This window comes from Pristis pectinata, chromosome 9 (assembly GCF_009764475.1).
Source record: "Pristis pectinata isolate sPriPec2 chromosome 9, sPriPec2.1.pri, whole genome shotgun sequence".
NCBI lineage: Eukaryota > Metazoa > Chordata > Chondrichthyes > Rhinopristiformes > Pristidae > Pristis > Pristis pectinata.
This window is the reverse complement of record NC_067413.1, coordinates 42,481,171-42,507,849: the sequence shown is the minus strand read 5'-3', so window position 1 is coordinate 42,507,849 and position 26,679 is coordinate 42,481,171. Positions and strand designations below refer to the sequence as shown.

The following is a 26,679-nucleotide window of genomic DNA, read 5'->3' as shown; positions in this document are numbered from 1 at the left end:
GAATTTTGTTTTTGGGGAGTACCACGATTTATTAATTACAATTCCAAGAGGCTTCATCATTAATGAGAAATGAAATTGGAAAGGAAGTTGGTTATCCACAAGTTAAAGAATACATGATGTAATACACTGGTTCTTCTAAATTAGATGGTGTTGGCACGCTAAAGATTACCTGATGGAAATGCACTATAGTTCTGAATAATTGAAAAGAAGTACGATAGACTAATGTTTTGTTAGAAATAGTTTATTTTTTATTAAGGATTGATATCTGAAACAATGTTTCACTCTTCAGATGCTAACCACATTGATACATTTTTGAACCTTACTAGATTTCTGGTTCATAAATGTGTAATAGATGCAACATACAGATGTACTTGTTTTTGTGTGTGGTTAATAATGACATATTGTAATATTATTAAGTTTATACCATATGAAGTAACTATTTGTATTTTCTTTCCACTTCAGCCTTCGAAAAGTTTGGCAGCGAAGAAAATGTACTGTCAAGAATGGCTACCTGACTATATCACATGCAACTGTGAGTAATGTCTATTCATATTTTTTCACACCAAAGGATTTTGCAAGTCCTTCAAATATTGTAGAGCTAATTAGTTACATTATTAGCCTATGTATTATTCAGTATTTTGAACAATTTCTTAAAATCAGTGAGGATCAGTGTAAACACATTGTGAAAATATAAATGAGCACAATTTAATGTGTTTTTCTTATTAATAAGTGATATAAACTTGGAATAATAATGAATGGCAAAATATATCTGGATCATCTGGCATGCCCCATAAAATTGTGATGCTTAGTGCTAAAACCCTACCTTAGCGCTACCCTGCAGGGTGCTGATTGGTTATGATGCACTCGGCTGGAGGAAAACAATCTGTTAAGTGTTAATAAAAAGATACAAAAAAAACAAAAACAATAAAATTGTTAAAACTTAACAGCTTAACAGTGTATCAGCTGCCGAATCAGTGTCACCTACTTGCTGAATGTAGCTATCTTGATCACATTCACTTGGTCAATGAGAGCACACTACATCATTGGGGCTGGGCCAATGAGAACTTGGATATTTTGTATTTACAAGTGGTCACAGGTGATCAACTTTAGCTCAACTGCAAATATCATCCAGGAGATCTGAAGTCATATAAAACACCAATGTTACATCATTTAATGTGTTGTTGCAAAAAAAAATTGTAAAATTTAACCAATAACTTTATTAACACAAATTTAAACAATGCAATAGATATGAAGAAGCATATTTAAACCCCCAAAATATGAATGCATTTATAAAGAGAACAACAATCCATAAAACCTCTAAGTGCAAGCTTGAAGTGGGTGAGCAAAGGTGGATGTGGGGCAACCTTCAATTTAGCCGTGTTAACCATCCAAAGAATTTTGTGGAATCAAGCCCACCATTTCAGTTAATGTTACAAAGCTAACTCAATCATGAAGCAATTTGTTAGAGAAGATGGAGAGCAAGTAATGCATGTGTGGAAGATCAAACACTACATGGCTTTTAAGTCAACATGATCATGGAGGGAGCCAGGTGCATCTTTACCACTTCAGGAACAAGATGTCATGGAATTAACAACAGAGATGTTCATGGCCAGCTTAAGATGGTTCTTCAGATTTGCAGAACATTTGTATTAGTGATGAGGCTGTGAGTGCTGGTGAGCAGGCAGTCAGGGGGTACCCCGACATACTCAAAGCCATCATTGTGTGGGGTAGCTATTCTCTTCAGTTCTTTAATGTAGATGATGTAGGCCTTTTTTGAAAAAAAAGTTGCTGTAATTTAACTTCATCTCCTGAAAAGAAAATCTAGATCCATGCTTTAAGACCTCCTGAAGTTCCTGCTGGGGGATAATGCTTCAGGAGACATTCTGCTGAAACCCATGCTTGTCTACCATGCAAAAAGTGCAAGTGTGATGAAAGGACTTACTAAAGAGCAGCTACCTGTAATCTAGAAGGCAAGCAAGAGCTCGGTTAACAATTACCATCTTCATTTTTTTTTGACCAGCAGAGTTGGTGTATTTTCTGCCAAATATGGGCGGGTAAGGGGCATCAATGTACCAGGACTTCATAGACAAATTATGATCTTCAGTGCACCTTCAAACTGCTAGTTGAAACAACAGATGGTCAAGATATGCAGTTGATAAGGGAATTCTGGAGTTATACAACATCATAAAGTTTGTTGATAACATCAGTGCATTCTGGGTGGAAGTCACCAGTATTTGCATGAACAGTGTTTGCTGGAAGTTATAGCCAGGGGAATGTAGCAATGTTGTAGGATTCGAGGAGGTAATCACCAGTGTCAGTGTTCAGCTTGCCACCCAAGCAGGACTGGATGAAGTTGAAGCTCCCAACATGGCAGAGCTACCTAACTCTCATGGGCAGCCTAACAAATGAGGAACTGCAAGGGTTGGAACAACACCATATTCACATGGAGACTGACAACACAAACAGTAGAGACTCCAGTTGAAAGAAATCTGAGTGCATCAATTTTAATGGAATACATCGGAAAAATTGAGCATGGAATGGAGCTATTTTCTGAGAATAATCCTGCACAATTCCTTGGTGAAGAAAATTATGCTCAACAGTATCTCCAGTTACAGAAAAATGCTCAGTGAGAAGAGGAGGCTGCTAAGATAGTTAACACTGAATCTCTTCAGAAAGGAAGAGTTACTACCTGGTCCATTTCCCCTGTGGAGAGAACTGCAGACCGGCTCATGCCTGTTGTGAAACAGGTTCGGGGTCTCAGAAGCAAGGACTCTGAACACAGAGTTAGAAATAAATGATTTATTTACAAAAGACAAAGATGGGGAAAGGGGTAATGGGAATAACACACATGCACAGTTTATAGCGAGTGTGGGAAAATCGCAACGAGTAAAAACACACACACACACCTCCCCGCCCCCCCCCCCCCCAAACCAGGTACAGACAATCAAGGAAAAACAATACGATACCTGCCACCTCTTAACTCAGTGCAGGCACGGCTCTATGCTACCATAGATACTAACTAAAATGCTCCTACCCCTTTTAACAGTGCCCACCTCACCAACGATTTCTCCAGCGCCGTTTCACAGTGCTCGGCCTGGAGTGAAGCAGGGTCATCCCTCGGAGACAAAAGAGAGAGAGCCAAGCACATGTGGCACTCTTTATAGTGCTGGGGGGTCCAGCCCAGGTAATTTAAAAAGGCCAATGGCCTGGTGCCAGCAAGGACTAATGGATCACAAAGGCAATGGTCAGGTGTGCACTGATGGGTGGGACAGGGCGAAACCTTGATTGGCAGTGGTGTGTCTTCCGACCAGGTAGGGGCAGTGCTGTCACATGACAGCCATGACCCTCCACAATACAATGCCCCAGGCTGTAGTCTTCTTCGCTATCTCCTAGTCCTACTGCCCCTCTGTGTTGAAGTTAATTTTTATCAATTTACACTGTAGTTTCTGTCAAGTCTCTTTGTATGATCACTTATAATAAACTAATATCCCACATTTATCTTCAATGAAGTCCTCATTTATGGCTCATAGTAGAAAACAGTAACACAATCAGTAATGTACCTCCATACATAGAATCATATTATGACCCCATTCAGCACTCTTATACACAGAAATGCATTCAGAGTACTGTGAATTACCATTGTGCATACACTCTCTATCCACCTAGAGCTATGTAATCTTCCTGTGATGTGAAAAATTAGGGGAAGACGAATACACCCTAATTTGTATTACAGGACACTTACCTCTTGCATGAGGTAATCTCCACCTCAGCCAGAAATGGATCCTGTTCCATTGAAGAAATTCAACAGATTGTATCCGTCACTTGAAGCAGCAATATTTTGGCTCCAAAAGGAATCACCTAACTTCTAACATGGTTCTTCCCTTAAATAACTTGTAAGCATATTTCCTGGTGCTGCTTAACCTACTCTGATAAAATAATTGGTTCTCAAAATGGCAATCTAGTATCTTCCTTATTTTCTATATCTTGATCATATTGCCTTGAATATTTAAAATGCAAACTAATGGAATCTACATAGATGACTGTTTAAAATTGAGAATTGATCTTATGGTTCCCCTCAGCATCTTTTCTAGAGTCTTAATATTGCCCAGAGCGAGGAAACAAAAACAATTCAGTAAAATTCTGATAATCACATATCCAATTGTGCTGAAATCCTGATGATCCAGTGTTGGGCTCACTCATAAGTCTGGAATGTGAGCTGGGTGTCCAGAGTGTAAGCTGACTGGATCAGGAAGGTGGGTAGGTTTGCAGCTGAAGCCAGAGTCCAGAGTGCTTGTATGTTGTAAAGTTTAAATTCACTGGAAAATTTATTGTACTGCCATGTAGCAGGTTTAAAAAAAAGTAAAAAGTGAAATAAGAGTGTTTGGGTATTAATAGGAGTAATATCCAATGGTCTGGAAAATCTCAAGGGTGCCAGATTAACAGAATTTTACAGTACACCACATTCTAAATGAAACCCAACCAATGATTTGTTCAGAGACAAAACTGGATGCTTTATAGTGAGTTCTCCTGTGACTACATGTTTGTTTTAGCTACAGCTCCATACATTGGGCATGAATCTTTGCAGCTAAGTACGAAAGGACTTGGATCTTTCCATCACAACTGGCTTTAATTCTTTTCCCTGTAGGATATAAGCATACTAAGTGTTTGATCCACCAATATGCCTAGCATTACAGGGTTTTTTTTTGAGTATCACATCCCTGAATTTTATTTGTTCTAAATCTGTCATTTGAATGTGTGCACAAGCCAGATAAAAACTAACAACCAAAATAGTCTTTTGGATTTGCCAGTTTAATGATGAAGCTTTCAGCATTTGCCATAATTATAACATGAACCTGATAGTAGCCATTGCAGTGAATACACACACAGTTAAACGCTGAAACAGCAAATGTTGTCGCGAGATTCCCTGCTCCTCATGCACTGTTTTCATTTGCAACCTACTCCAGTACAATCCCCAGAAATGTCCCAATTTATTTCACAGTATGTTCAGAAGCCAAAAAAGTGCAATGGATGAATTTTTTTTCTTGACTTTCTGCAAAAAAAATTTTGATACTTCAGGCAATCTCAACACTTACTGATGCGTCCAGGTCCAAAATTATAAACTACATGTTGAGTTAATGACCTTTCTTTTGTACAAAAGATTAAATTGTCAATTTTGAGATATTGATTCTAAGATGTGTGATTTAAAACAAAATAACAGAACCCAGGTGAGAACCTCAAATAGTATTATTAATGCAGTTATGAAACCATACAGAAGTTAATTCACCATGTGATGTTCATCTCCCTCGCTTATAAATGTTAATGCTGTGGTTAAATTACCAATTAGTAATACCAGGACTGGACTAACAGTGCAGGAACGTGCATTCACATCTGACCATGGGAGCTTAAAATTTAAATACTATATAGTTATTGATTGATCAGGAAATTGCTAGATTGCAGGAATTTGGGGCAGGCATGGTAGTTTAGCAGTTAGTGTAACACCAGCGACCTGGGTTCAATTCTGGCTGCTGTGTCTAAGGAGTTTGTACATTCTCCCTGTGACTGCGTGGGTTTCCTCTGGGTGCTCCAGTTTCCTCCCACATTTCAAAGACGTATAGGTTAAGAAGTTGTGGGCGTGCCATGTTGGCGCTGGAAGCGTGGCGACACTTGCAGGCTGTCCCCAGAACACTCTATGCAAAGATGCATTTCACTGTACATATGACTAATAAAGTTATCTTAATCTTAGATTGTAAAACTCTATTAAATGTCCCAGGTGAGGAAATTAGCTGTCCTTACCTTATAAGCTATAAGCCAGTTTATAGCTGTCCAGCTTATAGCTGACTCCAATGTGGTTAATTCTTAGCTGGCCTCTGAAGTGACTTAGCAAACTACTGATTTGTATCATAGCAGCTGTGTTAAAACAAAGTAAGCATGGAATTTAGACATGGCATGGTTGCATCCAGCAAATTGACACTCAAGTCAAACTTGGATAACTGTCCCATAGATTTAGTTAAGCAACAACCAAATGAACACTGTACCAGACATTTTATCAGGGCTCCTTGATGCTGTACTTCCCCAGTTGTTACCTGGGGACAGTGTGGATATCTGGAATTCAGCTCTTTAGTCTGTGTTTGGACCAAACTAATTCTATAGCCAGGCTTCTCGGAGATGAGGTGAGAGTGATTCCTCTTGATATCAAGGCAGCTTTTGACTGAGTGTGTCATCAAGGAGTTTTAGTAAAACTGAAATCAATGGGGAAAGTAATCTAGTTATTGGAATCATTAGCTTACACAAAGGGCAGTGGTTGGATGTCAGTCATCTCAGCGCAGGACATTGCTGCAGAAATTCTCGGCAAATTTATCTTCATTTCTTCATCAGCTTCAACAGTAATATAGTGAGAAATGGAGATGTTCAATTTTATTTATAACGAATTCCATAATGGTACAACAAACTCTATTGCTACACAAGTGCTAGAGAATGGCAGTCTCCAACAAGAGGGTCTATTAACCTCTCCTTGGCAATGATAATACCCTTGCATTTTCAGTCCCCACTGTCAATATCTTTGGGTTAACTATTGACCAGAAATTCAAATGGATTAGCCACATAAACATGGCAACATTAAGAAGTCAGAGTTTAGATATCACACAGCAAGTGACTTCTGAGTCCTCAAAGCCACAATCTAAAAGCTTAAGAAAATGATTCTTAACAAATGCCATCCTACAACATACAAGGAGCTTGACACTAGGGCAAAACGGCCAACTTCATTGACACCATATGCAGTAGACTAAATGTCTCTGTCACCACTGGCACACAGTGATCACGATGTGTACTATCTACACTGTGCACCACAGTATAGGCCACTTTGAAATCACCTCCCAAACCTTCAACCTCTATCACCAAGAAAGATATGGACAGCGGGCCCATGGATACAGCACTGCCTCCAAGACCCCCTCCAAGTTGCGCATGCTGTAACATAGAATTTTATTGATATTCCTTCATTGGTTCTAAATTCTTTTTCTCCTAACCCATTGTGAGGTACTTTCACCAGAAGGAATCTGATGGTTCAAGAAGATGGCTCACCACCACCACCTCAAGGACAGTTAGGGATAGGCAGTAGATTCTGCCCTTTCCAACATAGCCCCCCAAAAAATTCTCTTTTAAATCCTTAACGCGATAATCAGTAGTTTTTTGTGAAGATACTTGTTTCTCTTTCTAGTATATTTAAATATAGAACTCGATCCCTATGTCACACTTTTGGAAAAATCACCAAGGATGGAATATAAAGAAACAAATGTAGTCATCTGCATTCTATCTCCTAAAACTTGGAGGCAAGCTGAAGAGCTGAAAGTTATATGATAATCCCGTGGAAATAAAGTTGAAGAAAGAGCCCACAGTTAACACTGTCAAACAACTTTGGGACATGAGCTTGTTATGAATTGAACTGTAACCACATCCAATAATTTCAGTAATGTTAAAAGTTGAAATAAGTAGTATTTATTACATTGGTGTTTTTTTTCCCAAATTATTGAAAGGAGAAATGAGAAAGTTTTAATAGGGTGAAATTTGGCATTTTTCTTTATGCATTATCGAGTCCTCTATATTTTTTAGGTTCTTATTTTCAACCCACTGAATGCCACATTTTTCTCCTTTCAGGATGTCTTTTGTTACCTATTGTAAATGATAAAGCTCAGAATAGGTCCTATCAAACAACATTAGAGAAGCCAGTTAATCTATTCTGAATGAGATAGCTGAAGGAGGAATATTGCTCTGGACTTGCATTCCACCCACTATCCCAAAAACACAAAGTTATATGTGATGATGTCACCTACAAAGCAGTCCAAATTTTGTTCAACACTTTGAAATATTTCAACAGTAAGATGAGTATGAACAGATGAATTACTTTTCATGTTCTATCTCTCAGCAAAGATTCTAATGCTGGGTGAGATGACAAGAATGAGAAAGTGATTTGGATATGACAGGTAAAGAAGTGGGGAAGTGAGGTTATCTCCTACATCTAACTAACAAACTGTATCTGCTTCTGTCACTCCATCCATTGCTTTACATTTGTGTCCTCCCCCAGTTTATTTCTACTCCACATTTTGCTGTACTTTGCCCATACTCTGAACAATATTTTACCACAAACCCTTATTTGTGCTGTTCCAATCGTTCCTTTTGAGCTAAGCATCTAGACATCATTCCTGCTGCTGCAATGGTCTTCCTTCCTCTTGCAACCTTTTAGAGTAGTAAAAAAAAAAGTCTGTTTTATACCTGTGTCTTTCTCCTGACTGATATCTTTTACTGTCTGTGACTATTTGGAGTGCCCTTAGCTTTTCTTGCTCTCTGTTGCAAAATAATTCTCTATGCCTTGGATTGCTTCACCCAAGCCCCCACCACTTGCCAGTCTAGATACGCTGTACATTCTCCACTGTGCCAGACGTATTTGCCCACATCATACCACCCCCTCTAATCCAGTGAAAGATTTTTCTTCTCTGCTCTTTCATCTACATTCTATTGAAACAGCCCCTCATTCAAGGGCCAGAACGTCAGAGGACTGTTCTGTATTCAAAATTATTTCTAAATTGCCTGCACCTATTTCCCAAGTTTTCTGTAACTTTACCTCCCAGAGTACCATGTCTGAGGAGCTGTTCTGCTGAAGTTCACAATTCAAATTCTGCACCCAGCCACCTTTATCCCATGTTGCAGTTCAGACGCACGATACATCTATTCCAATAACTACATGTACTCTTGTTGCCACATCTCAGGACGATTATGCATGCACTTTGACACCAGGTAATTGCCAACCCCTTACTTTCCCAAATCCAAACACCCTCCAATTCCTCTATTTTCCACTACTTCAATTAGATAACGTGTCTTTTAGCATCCTGTGAGCCAATGCTACTTAACATTTTCTTTATATACCTGTAACATTTTATATAGGTTTTACAGTAAAAAAAATCCACACCAATCTGTTTGGAGTACATTTTTAAGTGATCTTTGGTTGCAAAATATTACATTATTCCATTGGCAAAACAATTCCCCTTGGATAACACCAGACCATCATACTCATTGTGATTGGCCAAAGGCCTACTTTATTATGAAGCCTAATATTATCTGGCTTCCTGTGAGCAACATCACTGCACATCTATGCGATGTGATATGGTAAAAGTTTAGCTAATAATTCACTGTTCCTCTTGGGTGTAACATTTTACTTTTCAGGAGTCTTCATAGTCAACTATTATAGTCTTTTTCATTTAAAATTTTATCTCCACAACTTCAAAAAATGATGAAATGAACATTTAGTTTTAAAATCTATCCTTATTGAAATAAAAATCTTTTGAGTTCAGAACTTCTTCCACATCAGTAAGAGCAAGACCACACGAGATGCAGAATGTAAGAGTTTAGGACTGAAATAGGTAACTATGTTGTTTCCTGCTAGTCCAGAGGACTATTCTGTATTCAAAATTATTTCTGAACCTGAAATTCTATGCAGAATAACTAAGCAAAGATCTGAAGTTTTGCTCTTGAATCATCTTTAATAATTTAGCAACGTTGGTTTGTTGCAGTTAATGGGGGGAGCAGACCCTGTTGTAATTATGAAGTCTGTAAATTCAAATCAAGAAAACTGTATATTTTATTTCAATAATGCCAATAAATTTGTCACAGACCATATCCCAACTAAAAACAGATCCAAATTAACAAAATTGTTGAATTTTGTGCCAGTCTCCATCTAAGAATCTTCAAAAGAAATTGTCAAAATAATGCCATAAATGGATGAACATTTTGGTTACGTGGGCGGAATGTTGATTTAGAATACAAAATAAAAACACAAAATATTAGAAAAACTCAGGCCAAACAACGTTTCTGGAAAGAGAAATAGGGGTAATATTTTAGCTTGGAGACCTTCATCAGAACTGGGAAAGAGAGATTTAAAAAGGTGTTTTTAATTGCAGGGAAGGTGATAGGAGGGATGGAGAGGGCAAAGAGAAAATCTGTGATAGGGTGAGGCCAAGTCAAATGGATTAATAGGAGCAGTTAGAGGAAGATTACACTTCTTTGTGTTGTAAATAGTGGGGATGTGCAACATGTCCAGCAATTCAGGTTGCATTAATGGAGAGGGAAAACTGAGCCAATGTTGCAGATGGGTAACTTGCAGCTGAAGTGGCCAATTCTGATACAGTCAGAGAATATGACTTACCCAAAGTTGGCAAATTCAAGATTGAGTGTGGAAGGCTGCAGTGTACACAGAAGGAAGATGGGGTGTTATACCTTAAAGCTGCATTGCGTGTCATTGTAATGGTGCAGGAAGTCATGGAGAAATAAATCACAGTGGGAGTGGGATGGGGGATTAAAGTAGCAGGCAGTGGGAAGTTCAGGATCATTCCTATGGCCTGAACTCAGTGCTCTGCAAAGCAATTACCCAATCTGCTTATGGTTTCACCAATGTGGAAGAAACCACACTTTGGATACTGTATGCAGTACACTAAATTGGAAGAGGTACAAGCGAACAGCTGCTCCACCTGGAAAGACTAATTACTTCCCTGGATGACAGGAAGGGAAGAGGTGAAAGGATAGGTGTTCCATCTCCTGCAGTTGCATGGGAAAGCGCTACAACATGGAGAGTGGTTGGTGGGAACGGAGAAGAGACCAGGGAGTCACAAAGGGAATAGTCACTTCCAAATGCTGAAAGGGATGGGGAGGGAAAGATGGTGGTGAAACTTTTCTTGGAGCTGGCAGAAATTGTAGAGGATGATCTGTTGAATGCAGAGTCTAATGGGGTAGAAGGTGAAGACAAGGGAAACTCCTTGTTCTGTTGAGTTGGAGAGGGGCTGAGAACAGAGTGCAGAAAATAGATGAGATGCGGTCAAGGGCTCTGGTCATTATGGTAGAGGGGACGTCATGGTTCAGGAAGAAGAAAACATTTCAGAGGCACTTGCACAGAAAGTCAATTCACTGAAGTTATTTCAATGTTGTGGCAAGACTGTTGCATATTTGTTTAAAATAATTACCCTGGAAACACAACTGAAAATGTCTACTTCAACATTTTGTAAGAAATGGAAGCAGAAGTAGGCCATTTGAATATGCTCCTGTAAGTACACCTAACAAAAGTAGTGAGGATATGTTAACTGAGTAAACATTTGATATATTGTATAAGCAACTATATTGTAGCAATGAGCACGAAAACATGCCCCAGCTTCCCCTTATTAGTACTTGTATCATTTTTATTAATTTGTGCTGGCAAATTGCTAATTGTAATAATTAGCTAACTATTTAATGCTGCATCCTACAGTCAGTAGTTCTGAATAATTGCTAGGCAGCATGCCATGACTGTATGGGGGCTTGTCTCAGTAACACTACTGTTTGTTGAGTGGAAAAATGCATGCTTCTACCACTGGCATTTACTGAATTGATTTCTGGTTTCTCAGGGCATGGGAAATAAAATAATAATTAGTAGGTTCTTGAGAGGTGAAAACACCAGCCTGAATATCTGAAATTACTGGAACAAAATCTTTTGGGTATGAAGCAAAATTATATTTGAGTGGTGTTTCAAACCTGTGTTCATTCACACTTATGACACATGAACATTGTAACTGTTCATGACCCTAAATGCCCAAATATATTGATTCTTGCTATTTCTGGCTATAATTGTTTTTACCTTTGATGCATACAATGCAGCAACCAAGGGGAAATGGATGTTATCTGCTATTTAAGAGTACTTTAACACTTGCGCAATAATTAAGAGATGAATAGGCAAATAATCCATATAAAACACTGAAAAAGGATTTAATTGTAAATCGTCAAAAATAACTATTTTGGACTTGAACTTTTCTATTTAATCTACAGAGTAACAAATGTTGTGTAGTTTTTAATAGTGCAGTGAGAATTTACATATAAAATTCTGTCATTTGCAAACAATTGTCCAGAGTTTGATTTACTGCATAGAACTGGACTGCGTTAACATTATGGTAGCTTTTTGCTAAAAGTGGCATCAATGAGTCCCGGTAAAACTGAAGTCACTGACCATCAAGGGAAAAAGTTCCAATTGTTAGAGTCATACTTTGCACAATGGAAGATGAGTGTGGTTGTTGGAAGTCAATCGTCTGTCCCAAGGGGCATCCTGCAGGAGTTCCTCAGAGCAGCGTCCTTGGCCCAACCATCTTCATTTGCTTCATCAATGACCTCTCTCTATCAAAAGATCAGAAGTGGGGATATTCACTAATGATTGCTGATGAATTCCATTTGCAACTCCTCACATTGAAGCTGTCCATACCCAACTAAGGGGTAAAGCATAGCAGAGGCAATGTAAAGGATTCAGCTGCTAAAAAGGAACATCTGCACCACAAAAGAGCCAGGCATCTCCAGAAAAAGGTTTAACCACTTTTATTGATATCCAACGGCACTAGCAATGACTGAGCAACCTCGCTCCCTCCCCAACCCCATCACCAAAATCATAGGAGGTTACCATTGTACTATTGATCAGAAACCCATCTGGCCAGCCACACAAAAACTGTGGCTACAAGAGCAGGTCAGAACTAAATTTGTTTTTTTTTATTACTTAGAAAATTCCAACTTCTGTGAACTTGTCCAAATTGCCCATTGCCCAAAATTGCCACCCATGGTGGCTGCCTGCTGCCCATTCACTTTAACCTATTCCAGACTGTCATTAAAGGCCTTTGAAATTTTAAGTATCTCTAATAGAATCATTTTAAAACAGGCTAAATAGATTTATTTGTTTTAAATTAGTTTATAGAAAAAAATTGAAAGAAGATAAATATAACTATAAAAACCTTAAAATGATCGCAAATGACTTAAAATATTAAAATAAGTAATTGTACTTTCGTTATTACCTTGACTAACCTTTTTTGTGGAGTGACGTAAAACTGAGGAACAAGATCCAAAGTGCTTCCAGACCGTCAGTTCGACAGGTCAGTGGTCCAGCAGTAGACTTAATAGTTCAGCAGCAGAGTGACAGATGGGATGTACAACATCTGATCACCCATTTGACTTGTACTTTCACATTTGGACAAGTATGCATGAAAGTCCAAGACAAGCCAAACTAGGCATGAGAGAGCGCTGTAAATAATTAGTGCTCTGCAGGTGGCTCTGAACATTGTACCAATGTATTCAGATCAGTTAACAGAAACCAGCTCTCATGAGAGAACCAGCTATTCTCCATAGATGTGTTAGCTATAGGTAGGCTTGATTCCAGCTGTTGAGTCTGCAGCCAACTTGGTGAAAGACAAAAGTTTTTTTTGTTGTGACATAAGTTTATAAGTTACAGCAGGGATGCGCTTCTGCGAACTAATCTGAATACAATGGTACAATGTTCAGAGAGCTATCCGGAGAGCACTGATCTGTTATAACCTCTTGGTCATGAATTCTAATCAATCATAGATATGTACTCACCACTGGTATTTGGAAAGACTGACTCAAGCTGTGCACTGCTGCACTGGGACTTTGGTATGAACCTCTGCCTTAACTTTGACAACCCACTGCAGTGATGGGAACCTGGTGCACATCCACCAGTGATTCATCCCAAGGCTTGATGTGGACACACTGCTGTGATGCAGGTATAGGGAACACTGTCTGAGTAATGTGGTGGTTCAGTGTTGATATGTGGAGCTCAAGGCTGCAACCGTGCCAGCACAGTGAGTGCAGACTATTGCTGGGGATGAGCAGCATCTGCTCCATGTGCTGACAGACCATCTGATCCAACAGTATCCCTCATCACCTCCTATTGGATGTGATGGAGACTGCTGTCTCCCCTTCCAATTGTGCTTGTTGTTACAAAATGCTGGGAAAAATTTTGCAATCGAAAAAAGTGAGGAGGAGACAGCAACTTCTATCAATCCAACAGGTGATGATGTGAGAAGACAGTAGGATCCGGGTGGTCTGTCAACATTTGGAGCAGTGCTGCCAGTCCCCAGACTTTCCATGCCAGGAAGGGTGCCCCACATCTCAGCATTAAGCAGCTGTACTGCTGCCCCCATCCTGCCCAACACCAGGCTTCACCAGCAACCTCTGTACACGGAGAGAGAGAGAAAGTGCTTTATTGCTGGATTCACACCAGGCTCTCAGCACAGCAGCAGGCAGTACTGGGGAGGGTACGGGTTCATGCCAGGTTCCTACCAGAGCAGCACTGCCAGTAACACAGCTCTGTATATAATACTGTAATGACCCCTTTCAGCACTGATTCCATAAAGCATCCTAGTAAAGCATCCTAAGTGCTAAGTGTATATTTTGCACTGCAGCAACCTATGATACATTTCTCACTTGCAAATGATGATGCTTTTGGGCATATCCTGGTCACATTGTTTAATAACGTTGTCATGAACCAGCAACAAAAGAAACACACTGAGCATGTTTCAGTGTTAAAAACTATTTTATTAATCACTACTATTGATAATACGTAAAATAAAAGTAAAAATGTTAGTATGTTAGAATTCAAGAATGTTAAACCTCGAACGTTAACCCCAAAACTAAACTCTTCGTGTGTGTGTGTGACAAAGTCCAAAACTCCCAGTTCCGGAATGGTTCTTAAAGTTCAGTTCCGCAAGCCATAAGGTGAAACATGAGCAAGGGCTTCTTCAACAACCACCGTTGTCTGAAGATAAGATATAGATGTAGAAAAACATAGAGAGAGTACATACGAAATCCAAATGTTCCACGATGGAACCCAAACGACACTTCAGTGTTTACTCGGTAGTGACTTCCTCACCCCGAAAAGCATCCGAACTGTGGTCGTCCACATACAAATACCTGTTTCCTTCTACAGGTCAGCAACAAAGTGAACTCCACCGGATTACTTCCAACTTCCATACATGGATTTCAGTGGCAAACACAGTTATTGTTTCTCATCCATCGATAGAGAAAACAAGCAGGCTGGTGTCTCTCTCCCTTCTCTCTCTCTCTTTCTTCCTCTTCTGACCTCTTCAACAACGTCATTACGTCCTTTATCTTCTATTGACGTAAGCACGCCCCACACACACATACACACACACTCTCTATCTTAAAGGGACTTTCACTGAGTCCATAACAACGTTATCTTTACATTAGTTATTGTTGCTTTGAGATGTCTGCTGCAAATTTTTTCTGCTGTTTATTTCCCGGCAGCTTGAGAACTGCATGGTGTTTCAAGGCTGGCAGCAGTGTTACTTGCAATAATCCTTGCTGCACTGAGGTGTTATAGGTAATGCATTTGGAAAGGAGTCATGCTTGTTTTGCAAGTTTTGCTTTATAATCAATATTAGGACAAAATTTGCAGAAATTGTATAAGCTGATCTTAAAAACTAATGGTACGTATAAGTATCAAAAAATTGAAACAAAACATTTTAGAAAGCAAGTCGAGAATTGAACTTAGTGGCTTATAAATTTCAGCATGGTTAGGACTCTCGTTTGTTTTCCTTTATATGACATAAATGAGCTTTGTTCAAAAATAGCATTGAGGTACAGAGGGATCTTGGGGTCCAGGTCCACAGTTCACTGAAAGTGGCTACGCAAGTGGATAAGGTGGTAAAGAAGGCGTATGGCATGCTTGCCTTCATTGGTAGGGGTGTTGAGTGATAAGAGTAAGGAAGTCATGCTGCAGTTGTATAAAACTGTAGTCAGATCACACTTGGAGTATTGCGCAGTTCTGCTCATCCCATCATTGGAAGGATATGGACACTGTGGAGAGGGTGCAGAAGGGGTTTACCAGAATGCTTCCTGGATTGGAGGATATGAGCTATAAGGAAAGCTCAGACAAACTTGAGTTGTTCTCCCTAGAGCGTCAGAGGCTGAGGGGAGACCTGATAGAGGTTTTTAATGAGAGCCATAGATGGGGTAGACAGTCTGAATCTTTTTCCCAGGGTAGAAATGTTAAACACCAGAGGACATACTTTTAAGGTTGGGGGGGGGATGTTAAAAGGCAATGTGAGGAGCAGGTTTTTTAGGTGCCTGGAATAGTAGTGGAAGCAGGCAGTTTAGTGAAATTTAAGAGGCTTTTAGATAGACTCATGAACGTGAAGGAAAAGGGGTGATGTGAATGATTCACAACATTTCGGCACAACATCATGGGCCGAATGGCCTGTCCAGTGCTGTACTGTTTTATGTTCTGAAAATCACGTCAATTGTTAGCTAGCTTAAAAGTACCCATTATTACTATGGGGGAGGAGAGGATTATTTATTGTCACTGGGACAAGCTTTTTATTATACATCAATGAAATGCAACATTTTTAAAATATTTGCCGAGATAGGTCCTTGAAAGATTAAGTTGTGAGGATAAAACCCTGTAATCGATATATTAATTATGCCTTGTTGTCTGACCAGAACAAAAATATTAACAGTGGCCTTTTTCCACAGGATTAAGTATGTGAAGTAGGTGAAGGTGGCCTGAAGTGAACCCATTAATGTTATGTGCATTTAAACAGTACCATATAGTCTTCCATTCTATCATTTTTTTTGAAATAGCCATGTTAATTTGTAGTCCAACATTTCATAAATAGTATCAGCTAGAACATTTCTTAAAAATGAGGCAAAGCTATATTTTAGAATACTACTGCCATCAATTACAAAGCATGTCCAATGGCAATGGTACACACATTGTAAAGAACACATCTTCCACAGATTCTAAACCTGGAATAAAAACAGAAGATGATGGAAACACTCAGCAAGTCGGGCAGCATTTGTGGAAAGAGAAACAGAGTTAACATTTCAAGTTGAAGATGAAAGATTTTGAAATGTTTCTCTTCCCTCAGATGCTACCTGAATTGAGTGTTTCCAGGATTTCCTGTTTTTATTTTACAGATCCTCTCATGCAACTAACTTTTATTGTACCTGATTATTGTTGAAGTCCTGTCCTTTATCATAATAACTTCCCTCAAAATTGAACTTATATGGTTTGGCTTGAACCCTTATAATGGTAAATCTTTCACTCCTCACGTAAACCTAAAACTGGAGTACCTGTTTGCACAGTAAGGATGTCATATCACAACATTAGCACAAAGTTCCAAGGAAATTTTGTAAAAGAGAAGTCTTTTCATGTTATGGTTGATTCAGATAGTTAGAAGTCAATATGCCAACTAGCTTACCAAAAATTACACACTGATTTCAAGAGATCAACCATTAGAATTCATGTGCCATAGCTACTGTATCTTAGTACAATGGAGGGTTGTCAGTGCTAGTGATGGTTTAGCCGCAGAGGCAAAGCTGCAGAAGGTCTAGCACTAAAGGGGGCAATGCGGTCAATCATAATAAATAAGTTAATGGGAAAATACCACCTATTTAGTAAAAATGTTCTCCAGATCATTGTTATTTCTGTGTTGTGTCACATGCAATTTTCTTTCATGGGTTGCTAATGGGTAAAGAAGTAGTTGAATTTTTTTGAGCACCTTCCACATCCTCAGGACACAACACATTCTTCAGCCAATGAAATACTTTTGAAATATAATTGCTGATGAAATGTAGGAAATGCAGTAACCAATTTGTTCAGAATAAGTTCCAAAAAAAAAGGAATGTAGTAATGACCAGATAATGTTTTAGTGGTATTACTTAGAGGATTAATAATGACCAGGATGACGATGATTTATTTGCCACCTTCTAGTGATATGCCTTTAGGTTTCTTTGGTTTAACATCTCATTTGACTTGGGACCAGACTGGAGTGTCAGCCTACATTTCAGTCTTTGGATTGGAATGTAAACCTACGGCTTTTTTGCTCAAAAAAAAAAGCTGCAGCATGCATTAAAAACAGAGACATAAGTCACCTGGGATACCAACAAAGTTGTAGTTTTGGAGCATTCTGCTTTCTATTGTTTTATTAAAGTAGACACTTGATGCCAGATGAAGATGACATTTGTTAACTGAATCAATGTTAAGTATATTTCCTAATTAAAAAGCTGCCAAAAATAAATTCCTATACAGGAGTAGCCATCAGTGACAGCTGATTCTAAAAATTTGGCTAGTTAAGTGGTACAGGGAGGTGTGATCTATACAGGCACTAAAAATAATCAAAGAAATTGGCGTAATACTTTCTTAAAATGTCTGGAATACAACAAGGAAAGTGAGGCTTCAATTGCATGCAGCCTGTCTGAAGTACTGCATTTGGCTTTGACTACTGCACCTTAGGAGAGAGATATCACCTGCGGAGGAGATACAGTTCAGATTCACCAGAATATCCCAGAGCTTGAAGAATTAAATTATATAGGTTGCATAAACTTGATTTTGTTTCCCTTGTGTTTTGTAAGAAGTAGGATGCAAGTTATATCCTACTTCGTTTAGCAGCCTTTTGTATTGATAAAATTTGATCACTGTAATGGTGGACTAACTAAACTCATAAATGATCAAGAGGCCAGAAATGGAAGAGCACAGATATCTAGTGAGGGTTATAGGCCTGGTGAAGATTACAACAATATGTAGGGTCAAGACCATGGACACAAGAACATAAGAAAATAGGAGCAGGAGTAGTCCACTCAGCCTCTCATGTCTGCCCCACCATTCAATATGATCATGGCTGAACTATGCTGGCCTCAACTCCTCTTCTGTTCCAGTTTTCCATAACCCTTAATTCATTGACCTTTCAAATAATTATCCATCTCCACCTTAAATATATCTAATCTGGCCTCTACCACTCACAAGAGCAGAGAATTTCGGAGATTCACTACTCTCTGAGAGAAGTTTCCATGCACTTCAGTTTCAAATGACCAACCTCTTAGTTTGCAGTGATCTCCCCTTGTTTGTTACTCTCCCACTGGTGGAAACATCTCAACATCAACCCTGTCAAGTCCCCTTAGGATCTTGCAAGTTTGAATAAGGTCACCCTCATTCTTCTGAACCAGGGAATATGAACCCAAACTGTCTAGCCTCTCTTGGTAGGATAATGCTCTCATCCCAGGAATTAGCCTAGTGAATCTCCTTTGGACTGTCTCAAATGCTACTGCATCCTTTTTTAGGTAAGGGGACCAAAACTCTGCACAGTATTCCAGGTGTGACCTTACCAACACCATGTACAACTGTACAAAACCACCGATTCTTAAACTCCACTCTCTTTGCAATGAAGGCCAACATGCCATTTTCCTTTTTAACTACTTGTTGGATCTGCCTGCTAATCTTTTGTGATTCACGAATTATTTTGGAATTTGAATTCTAATGTTCTTTCCTAATCGAGCCATTGCCTGGGCTCAATGATGCCTGTGGTTGCTGCTAAGCTGACCTTTTCCAGTCTCTGAATAGAATACCAGGAGCAACTGAAGTTTGCAGCAGGTGGCTAATGATCGAAACAGCCTTTGGTGCCTCTTTGCTACTCCCATCTAACCCATCCAGTTCATCCTTTAAGATCAAACTGAATTTCTAAGCCATTAAGCCTTGAAGACAGATATTTCACAGCAGCAGAATTGAAACCAACATCTGCAATAATTGAGTTGGGGCAAATTGGGGAAATTAAGTTCTCATAGGTATCTCCTAGCCAACATTATTTTCCACATAATTAACCTATTTTCACAGAATGATTTATTGAATCCCTTTATAGCGCAATAGCTCAGCAAAGACTGTGCTTCCTTAAAGGAAATATTTATGGCTGTTATGTTTAAAGTGCGTCAGTGCAGTAAGATTTTCTGATAGCACATTTGCTGCTGGGTTCTGCACTTCAACACCTTTTTTTTGTATCTGTACAAAAAAAATCAGTTCTTTTTAAAGATATAGGCAATCATTTCCTATCTAAAATTTTCTATAGTTTCATTGCTTTTTTAATACTTTAATTGGTAACAAATAAAAGATATTTACTGATGCACATTTGTAAAAAGACTTTTTCTTACAAGTTTAAAATTATATTTGCAAGCTTAGACAACCAAGCTTGTTACTAAAGCAGGCCTTATGAAATGCTTAGGATATTACCATTTAATTATAAATTTATAATGTATGTGGACCAGAATAAGGCCTATCTGGAAAATTCCTTTGGAACCCTCTGGCATTCTGAAATGTTAAAAACTATTAAAAAGGAAATAATGGAAATGTAGCGATGGGCTACACACTGAGCTAGAAATAATGACACGCAGTCTGTAGGTTGCACTCGAGACTGGTTTATTCCGAACTTTGCTGCGCTGGCTTTAAGTTCCCGCCCTCTCTGGGCGGCAATGATGTCAGAGGTGCGTCACCAAAACCTCTTCCCGCGTGCGGGCTTTCTCCCCTCGCTGGTGAAGAAGGCGGCCCAGCGCCATTTTTTGGCTGGCCTCTCCACATAACTCCCCCCCCCCCCGAACCAGCGATACACCCCCCCAAAGTCCACAGTCTGTGTTAGTCGCTGTTTGGGTGGTCTGCCTCTGTGCCGTGGAGCCTGAACCTCAACCGGCTGCGCCAGGTCCACATGGGCCAGTTTGAGCCGGTCCACCATGAAAACCTCCTCTTTCCCCCCAATGTTTAGAACGTACATGGACCCGTTGTTCCTGAGCACCTTGAACAGCCCCTCATACGGCCGTTGTAGCGGTGTCCGGTGTGCGCCCCTTCGCACAAATACAAACTTACAGTTCTGCAGGTCTTTGGGTACGCAGGTCGGGATCTGTCCATGCCGTGAAGTTGGTACGGGGGCCAGGTTGTCGAGCCTCTCGCATAGTCTGTCCAGGACTGCCGCGGGTTCTTCCTCTTGCCCCCTTGGGGCTGGTATGAACTCTCCTGGGACGACCAGGGGTGTTCCATACACCAGCTTGGCCGACGAGGTGTGCAGATCCTCTTTGGGTGCTGTGCGGATTCCAAACAGGACCCAGGGAAGCTCGTCCACCCAGTTAGGCCCTTTCAGGCAGGCCATGAGAGCCGACTTCAAGTGACGGTGGAAACGTTCCACTAGTCCATTCGACTGTGGGTGGTAGGCAGTTGTGTGGTGTAACCATGCTCCCAACAGGCTGGCCACAGCCGACCACAGGCTGGAGGTGAACTGGGCGCCTCTGTTGGAGGTAATGTGGGCCGGTACCCTGAAGCGTGCTACCCAGGTTGCAATCAGCGCTCGGGCGCAGGAATCGGCGGTGGTGTCAGTGAGCGGGGCCGCCTCTGGCCATCTCGTGAACCAGTCTACCATAATTAGGAGGTACCACGCTCCTCGTGACACTGGCAGGGGCCCCACGACATCCACGTGAATGTGGTCGAACCTCCGGCGGATGGGTTCGAACTGCTGCGGCGGGGCTTTGGTGTGCCGCTGCACCTTGGCTGCTTGACACTGCACGCACATTTTGGCCCATTCGCTGACCTGTTTGCGAAGTCCGTATCACAGGAACCTGCTGGAGACCATCCGGACGGTTATCCTGATAGATGGGTGCACCAAGCCCTGTATGGAGTCGAAAACTCACCGCCACCAGGCTGCCGGGACGATGGGGTGAGGTTGGCCGGTAGCCACGTTGCACACCTGGCCTACTAGGAAGTCTTGCAGCTGCAAACCCGAGACTGCGGTCCTGTAGCTGGGCAACTTGTCGTCTGCCTGCTGCGCTTCCGCCAGTGCTGCATAGTCCACCCCCTGGACAGGGCCTGGAGAGCTGGTCTGGAGAGTGTGTCCACCACGACGTTGTCCTTTCCAGAGACATGCTGGACGTCTGTCATGTACTCGGAGATGTAGGACAGATGTCGCTGCAGGTGGGCCGACCAGGGATCAGACACCTTCGTGAACACGAAGGTCAGTGGTTTGTGGTCTGAGAACGGCCTGCCCTTTAGGAAGTACCTGAAATGTCGGATTGCCAGATATAGTGCCAACAGCTCCCTGTCGAAAACACTGTACTTGAGTTTGGGTTGCTGCAGGTGCCTGCTGAAGAACGCTAGGGGTTGCCAGCACCCCTCAATGAGTTGCTCCAGCACCCCACCAACTGCCATGTTGGATGCGTCTACTGTGAGGGCGGTTGGAATGTCCGTTCTGGGGTGCACCGGCATCGCGGTGTCTGCCAAGGCTTCCTTGGCTTTAACAAAAGCAGCCACAGCCTCTTCGTCCCAAGTAATGTCCTTGCCTTTACCCGACATCAGGGTGAACAAAGGGCACATGACATGGGCTGCTGAGGGGAGGAAACGGCGGTAGAAGTTGACCATACCAATGAACTCCTGCAAGCCTTTGGCTGTGTTGGGCCGGGCAAAGTGGCGACACCCCTACCTTGGCGGGCAGGGGTGTTGCCCCATCTTTGGTAATCCTGTGGCCCAGGAAGTCGATGGTATCGAGTCCAAACTGGCATTTGGCCAGGTTGATCATGAGGCCAAAATCACTCAGGCGGGAGTAGAGCTGGCAGAGGTGGGATAGATGTTCCTGACGATTACTGCTGGCTATGAGGATGTCGTCCAGATAGATGAATGCGAAGTCCAGGTCGCGTCCCACCGCATCCATTAGCCGCTGGAACGTCTGTGCGGCATTCTTCAGGCCGAACAGCATTCGGAGGAACTCGAACAGGCCGAACGGGGTGATGACTGCTGTCTTGGGGATGTCTTCAGGGTGTACCGGGATTTGATGGTATCCCGGGACGAGGTCCACTTTGGAAAAGACACTTGCCCCATGCAGGTTTGCTGCAAAGTCTTGTATGTGCGGCACAAGGTAGCGGTCTGGGGTTGTAGCCCTGTTCAGTCTTCGGTAGTCACCACATGGTTTCCAGCCCCCGGCTGCTTTGGGCACCATATGCAGGGGGCAGGCCCATGGGCTGTTGGACCTCCGTACAATCCCCAATTCCTCTATCCTCTTGAACTCCTCCTTCGCCAAGCAGAGCTTGTCCAGGGGAAGCCGTTGTTCGCAGGCGTGGAGGGGTGGTCCCTTGGTCAGAATGTGGTGCTGTATTCCGTGTCTGGGCATGGCTGCCGTGCACTGCGGTGCCAGAACTGATGGGAAGTCCGCCAGGATTCTGGTGAATTCGTTGTCCGATGGCGTGATGGAGTCCAGGTGTGGGGCCGGCAACTTGGCTTCGCTCAGGGAAAACGGCTGGAAAGTCTTGGTGTGGATCAGTCTTTTCCCGTGCAAGTCAACCAGTAGGCTGTGACCTCACAAGAAGTCCACCCCCAGGAGTGGTTGGGCCACGGCGGCCAGTGTGAAGTCCCACGTGAACCGGTTGGCGCCGAACTGCAGCTGCACTGTGCGGGTGCCGTAGGTCCATATCGTGCTGCCGTTTGCAGCCCTCAGGGTGGGTTCCGGCTCCCTGTTGCGGGTGTCGTACCCCATTGGAGGTAAGACGCTGATTTCTGCTCTGGTGTCGACTAAGAAGTAGCATCCCGACTGTTTGTCCCAGACATACAAGGGGCTGTCCTGGTGGCCAGCCGCCGTAGCCATTAGCGGCAGCTAGCCTTGGCGTCTCCTGGGAACTTGCAGGGCGGGCGACACTGGCGGGCTTCTGTGCCCCACCGCTGGTGGTAGAAACACCACTGTACATTGGCCTCCTCACTCCTGCCTCTGGGTTGTGTGCGCTCCGTTGCCGGGCCTGGTCTGGCCTGCCGTTGGACACGTGGCTTGGTAATCTGTCCGACGGACGCCCCGCTTTCCCTCTTGGCTTTCCATAGCACGTCTGCTCGGGCCACCACCTTCCGGGGGTCACTGAAATCTGCGTCGGCCAGTAGCAGATGTATGTCTTCAGGCAGTTGCTCTAGGAACGCCTGCTCGAACATGAGGCAGGGCTTGTGTCCTTCAGCCAGGGCCAGCATCTCCTTCATAAATGCTGATGGCAGCCTGTCTCCCAAACCGTCCAGGTGCAGCGAGCGGGCACCTCGCTCCCGCCATGAGAGGCCGAAGGTCCTTATGAGCAGCGCTTTGAATGCTGCATATTTGCCTTCCTCCGGGGGCGACTGTATTAAATCCTCAACTTGGGCGGCTGTCTCCTGGTCAAGGGAGCTCACCACGCAATAGTAACGTGTGCAATTAGAAGATATCTGCTGAATCTGGAACTGGACCTCTGCTTGGTCAAACCACAGGCGCGGTCGCAGCATCCAGAAGGTTGGCAGTTTTAGTGAAACTGCGTGAACAGATGAAGAGTCGATCATCTTCGGTACAAATCCCGTTTGGGCCGTCGGGGTCACCAATGTAGCGATGGGCTACACACTGAGCTAGAAATAATGACGCGCAGTCTGTAGGTTGCACTCAAGACTGGTTTATTCCATACTTTTCCGCGCTGGCTTTAAGCAGTTAAGTTCCCGCCCTCTTCGGGTGGCAATGACGTCAGAGGTACATCACCAAAACCTCTTCCCACGCGTAGGCTTTCTCCCCTCGCTGGTGAAGAAGAAGGCCCAGCGCCATTTTGTGGCTGGCCTCTCTGCCGACGCGCGCGCCGTTTTCTGAACCAGTTCGCCTGCGTCAAAAGTGGGTCGCCACAGAAACATTTTTAAAAACATTAAAGCTAAAAAAAAATCAATTGGGGAAAAAAAACATTAAATAAAACATATTTTTCAAAAATGTAACAAAACCTACTCTTCCCTTTCAGTCTGCAAACTTCATTCAAATGAATGGGCTTGTGAATCCTACACCATGTCTAACTATATTGTAGACAGTAGAAAGTTTCTTGTCATCTGAAGCATTCTGATATCTTATGCTTTCTAATATATTTTGTATCTTTAGACCAACAGGCAACCAGCAAGACTGAATTTACTGACGTGCCAGGTGAAGCCCACCGCAGATGAGAAAAAATGTTTTGACTTAATATCACGTATGTTTTTTGTTATTAATTGGCTTGGATGTTAAAGGTGTGAACTAATTTGTTTTGCAATTTCCTCATGGTTTAAACTTTTTATACAGGCTTGTAGAGAATTTTTTTTATAAAATCTATATTTCACCTGTTTACAAGGAAACATTTTGTGTATTTTGTCAGTGTGCATGATCTTCATAATTCTTTGTGCACATTGTGAGTTGTTCAAGCTTTTAAACAGAAACTAAGTTTCAGCATCAGATCCTACTAGCAAAAATAATGTCAGCATCCTCTCCCAGGCCAACATCGCCAGTATTGAAGCTTTGATCATGATCAACCAGATCTGGTGGGCAGGCCACATTTTCCACATGCCTGACAGAATACTACAAAAGCAAGAACACTACCCTGAGATCCATTGGAACTAGGGTTCCAGGAGGACAGAGAAAATGCTTCAAGGACATTCTCAAAGTTCTTGAAAAATGTAACATCCTCACTAACCCATGGGAGTACTTGGCCTGTACTGCTCAAACTGGAGAATGAGCATCCAGGAAGACACAGGGCATCTTGTGGACAAGAACAAACACCTTTAAGGAACAGACAATATTCTAAATAAACCAAACATTCTCCATATTGAATGCCATCTGCCTTGGCATCAGCAGAATCTGTGCATCCCCTGTACGAACCTGTCGTCACCTACACAGGATTCACAGAATGGAGTGGAAGCAAGTAATCCTTGATCCTGAGAGACTGCCTAAGAAAGAAAACCCCAAATGCAAATATTAAGTACATTATCTTATGGTTTGATCCAATAACTTTTCCTAAGTCATACTCCAATGATAGCACAAGCCTGTGTTCTTTGAATAACAGTTCCCAAAAAAAATGAATATGTTAATTGTAATTGTTTTAACTTGTAGTTGTGTAGGGGAATGCTGACAGTGTGTTTCCTCTTAATGATTGTGCACTTGGTCAGGTTTAGTTTTTAGTTCAAGAGTCACATAATTTTGGAAAATTTATGACACAAAATGAGGCATTCAGCCCATTGTATCCTTGCCTGTCTCAAGAAAGTTACCCAACATCATCCCACCATTTAGCACTAGGTCTGTAGCCTTCAGGCCATAGTTCATCATGTGCCCATCCAGATGTCTTTAAAAGTGATGATGGTTTCTGTCTCTACCGTCCTTTAAGACAGTGAATCCTGTTGTTTTTGCACTTGTCTGAAATTTACCCATAAGTTTGCACTCTTGCTCTCAGACTGTTTGGTTGTCTTCAGTACAATCCTTACAATGTGATTGCTCCATTTTTGTCTTTTAGTTCAACCCATACAGCCTTATTTAATAAACCTTTTAATATATCTTCTCTTCTCACTGCTGTTTATAATGAAATTTTTAATCACTCTCCCTATCTCACTTGAAAATCCTGTATGCTAGATTGTTAAGATGTTTATGTGTCTTCAGCTCAGCTGCCATATTCAATGTTCTCCTTGCATTTGGGTATCTACCATGAAGCACAGCTAACTCTGCTTTCCAAAATATCTTTCTTGTTTTCTGCTTTCATTTCCAGCTTTGCTCTTCTCTGTTCTGAATCTGTCTTCAGCTTTCTCTCCCCCACCATAGAACAGTGTAGAATCACCTAGTTGAGGATTTCCTCCTAAATTACAGAACAAGTTATTATTGGCTTTCCCCTTTGCCATTCTTGGAATGGCTCTTATGATCCTTTCCAGACAACATTCCTTCCTATGACTATCTGGCACTCAAAATTACAGATCTTGAGCCAAGTGAACCAGGCAAATAAACTATAAGAGTTTGAGTGTTTCCTGAATCTTTCACTTCATAGCAGTTGAGTTGTGGGGAGGTGGATTTAACAATCAAAAATTTTAAAATGTTCTAAGTACAATCAAATTCCTACAAATAATTTACTGCTTAATTATCTTATCTATTATAACAAACAACCTGGACTGAAAGTTTAATTATAGTGCACCATTTAGGTTTTTAATGTAAATAAGTTCAAATGTTGAGGCCATGGTGCTGGATATTGCAAAGGTAAATCAATAAGTAGTATTTGAGTGATCCCAGGAACTGATTGCTGAAGGAAGGA

At 41.7% G+C, this 26,679-nt stretch overlaps 1 protein-coding gene across 1 annotated transcript in view; it reads left to right on the top strand.

Moving 5' to 3' along the window:
• Positions 1–26,679, top strand: part of LOC127574152 (arf-GAP with SH3 domain, ANK repeat and PH domain-containing protein 1-like) — a 210,002-nt gene that overhangs the window by 112,946 nt on the left and 70,377 nt on the right. The window contains 2 exon segments of the mRNA XM_052022915.1: positions 463–532; positions 24,519–24,606. Coding sequence (XP_051878875.1) covers positions 463–532; positions 24,519–24,606 — 158 coding nt within the window.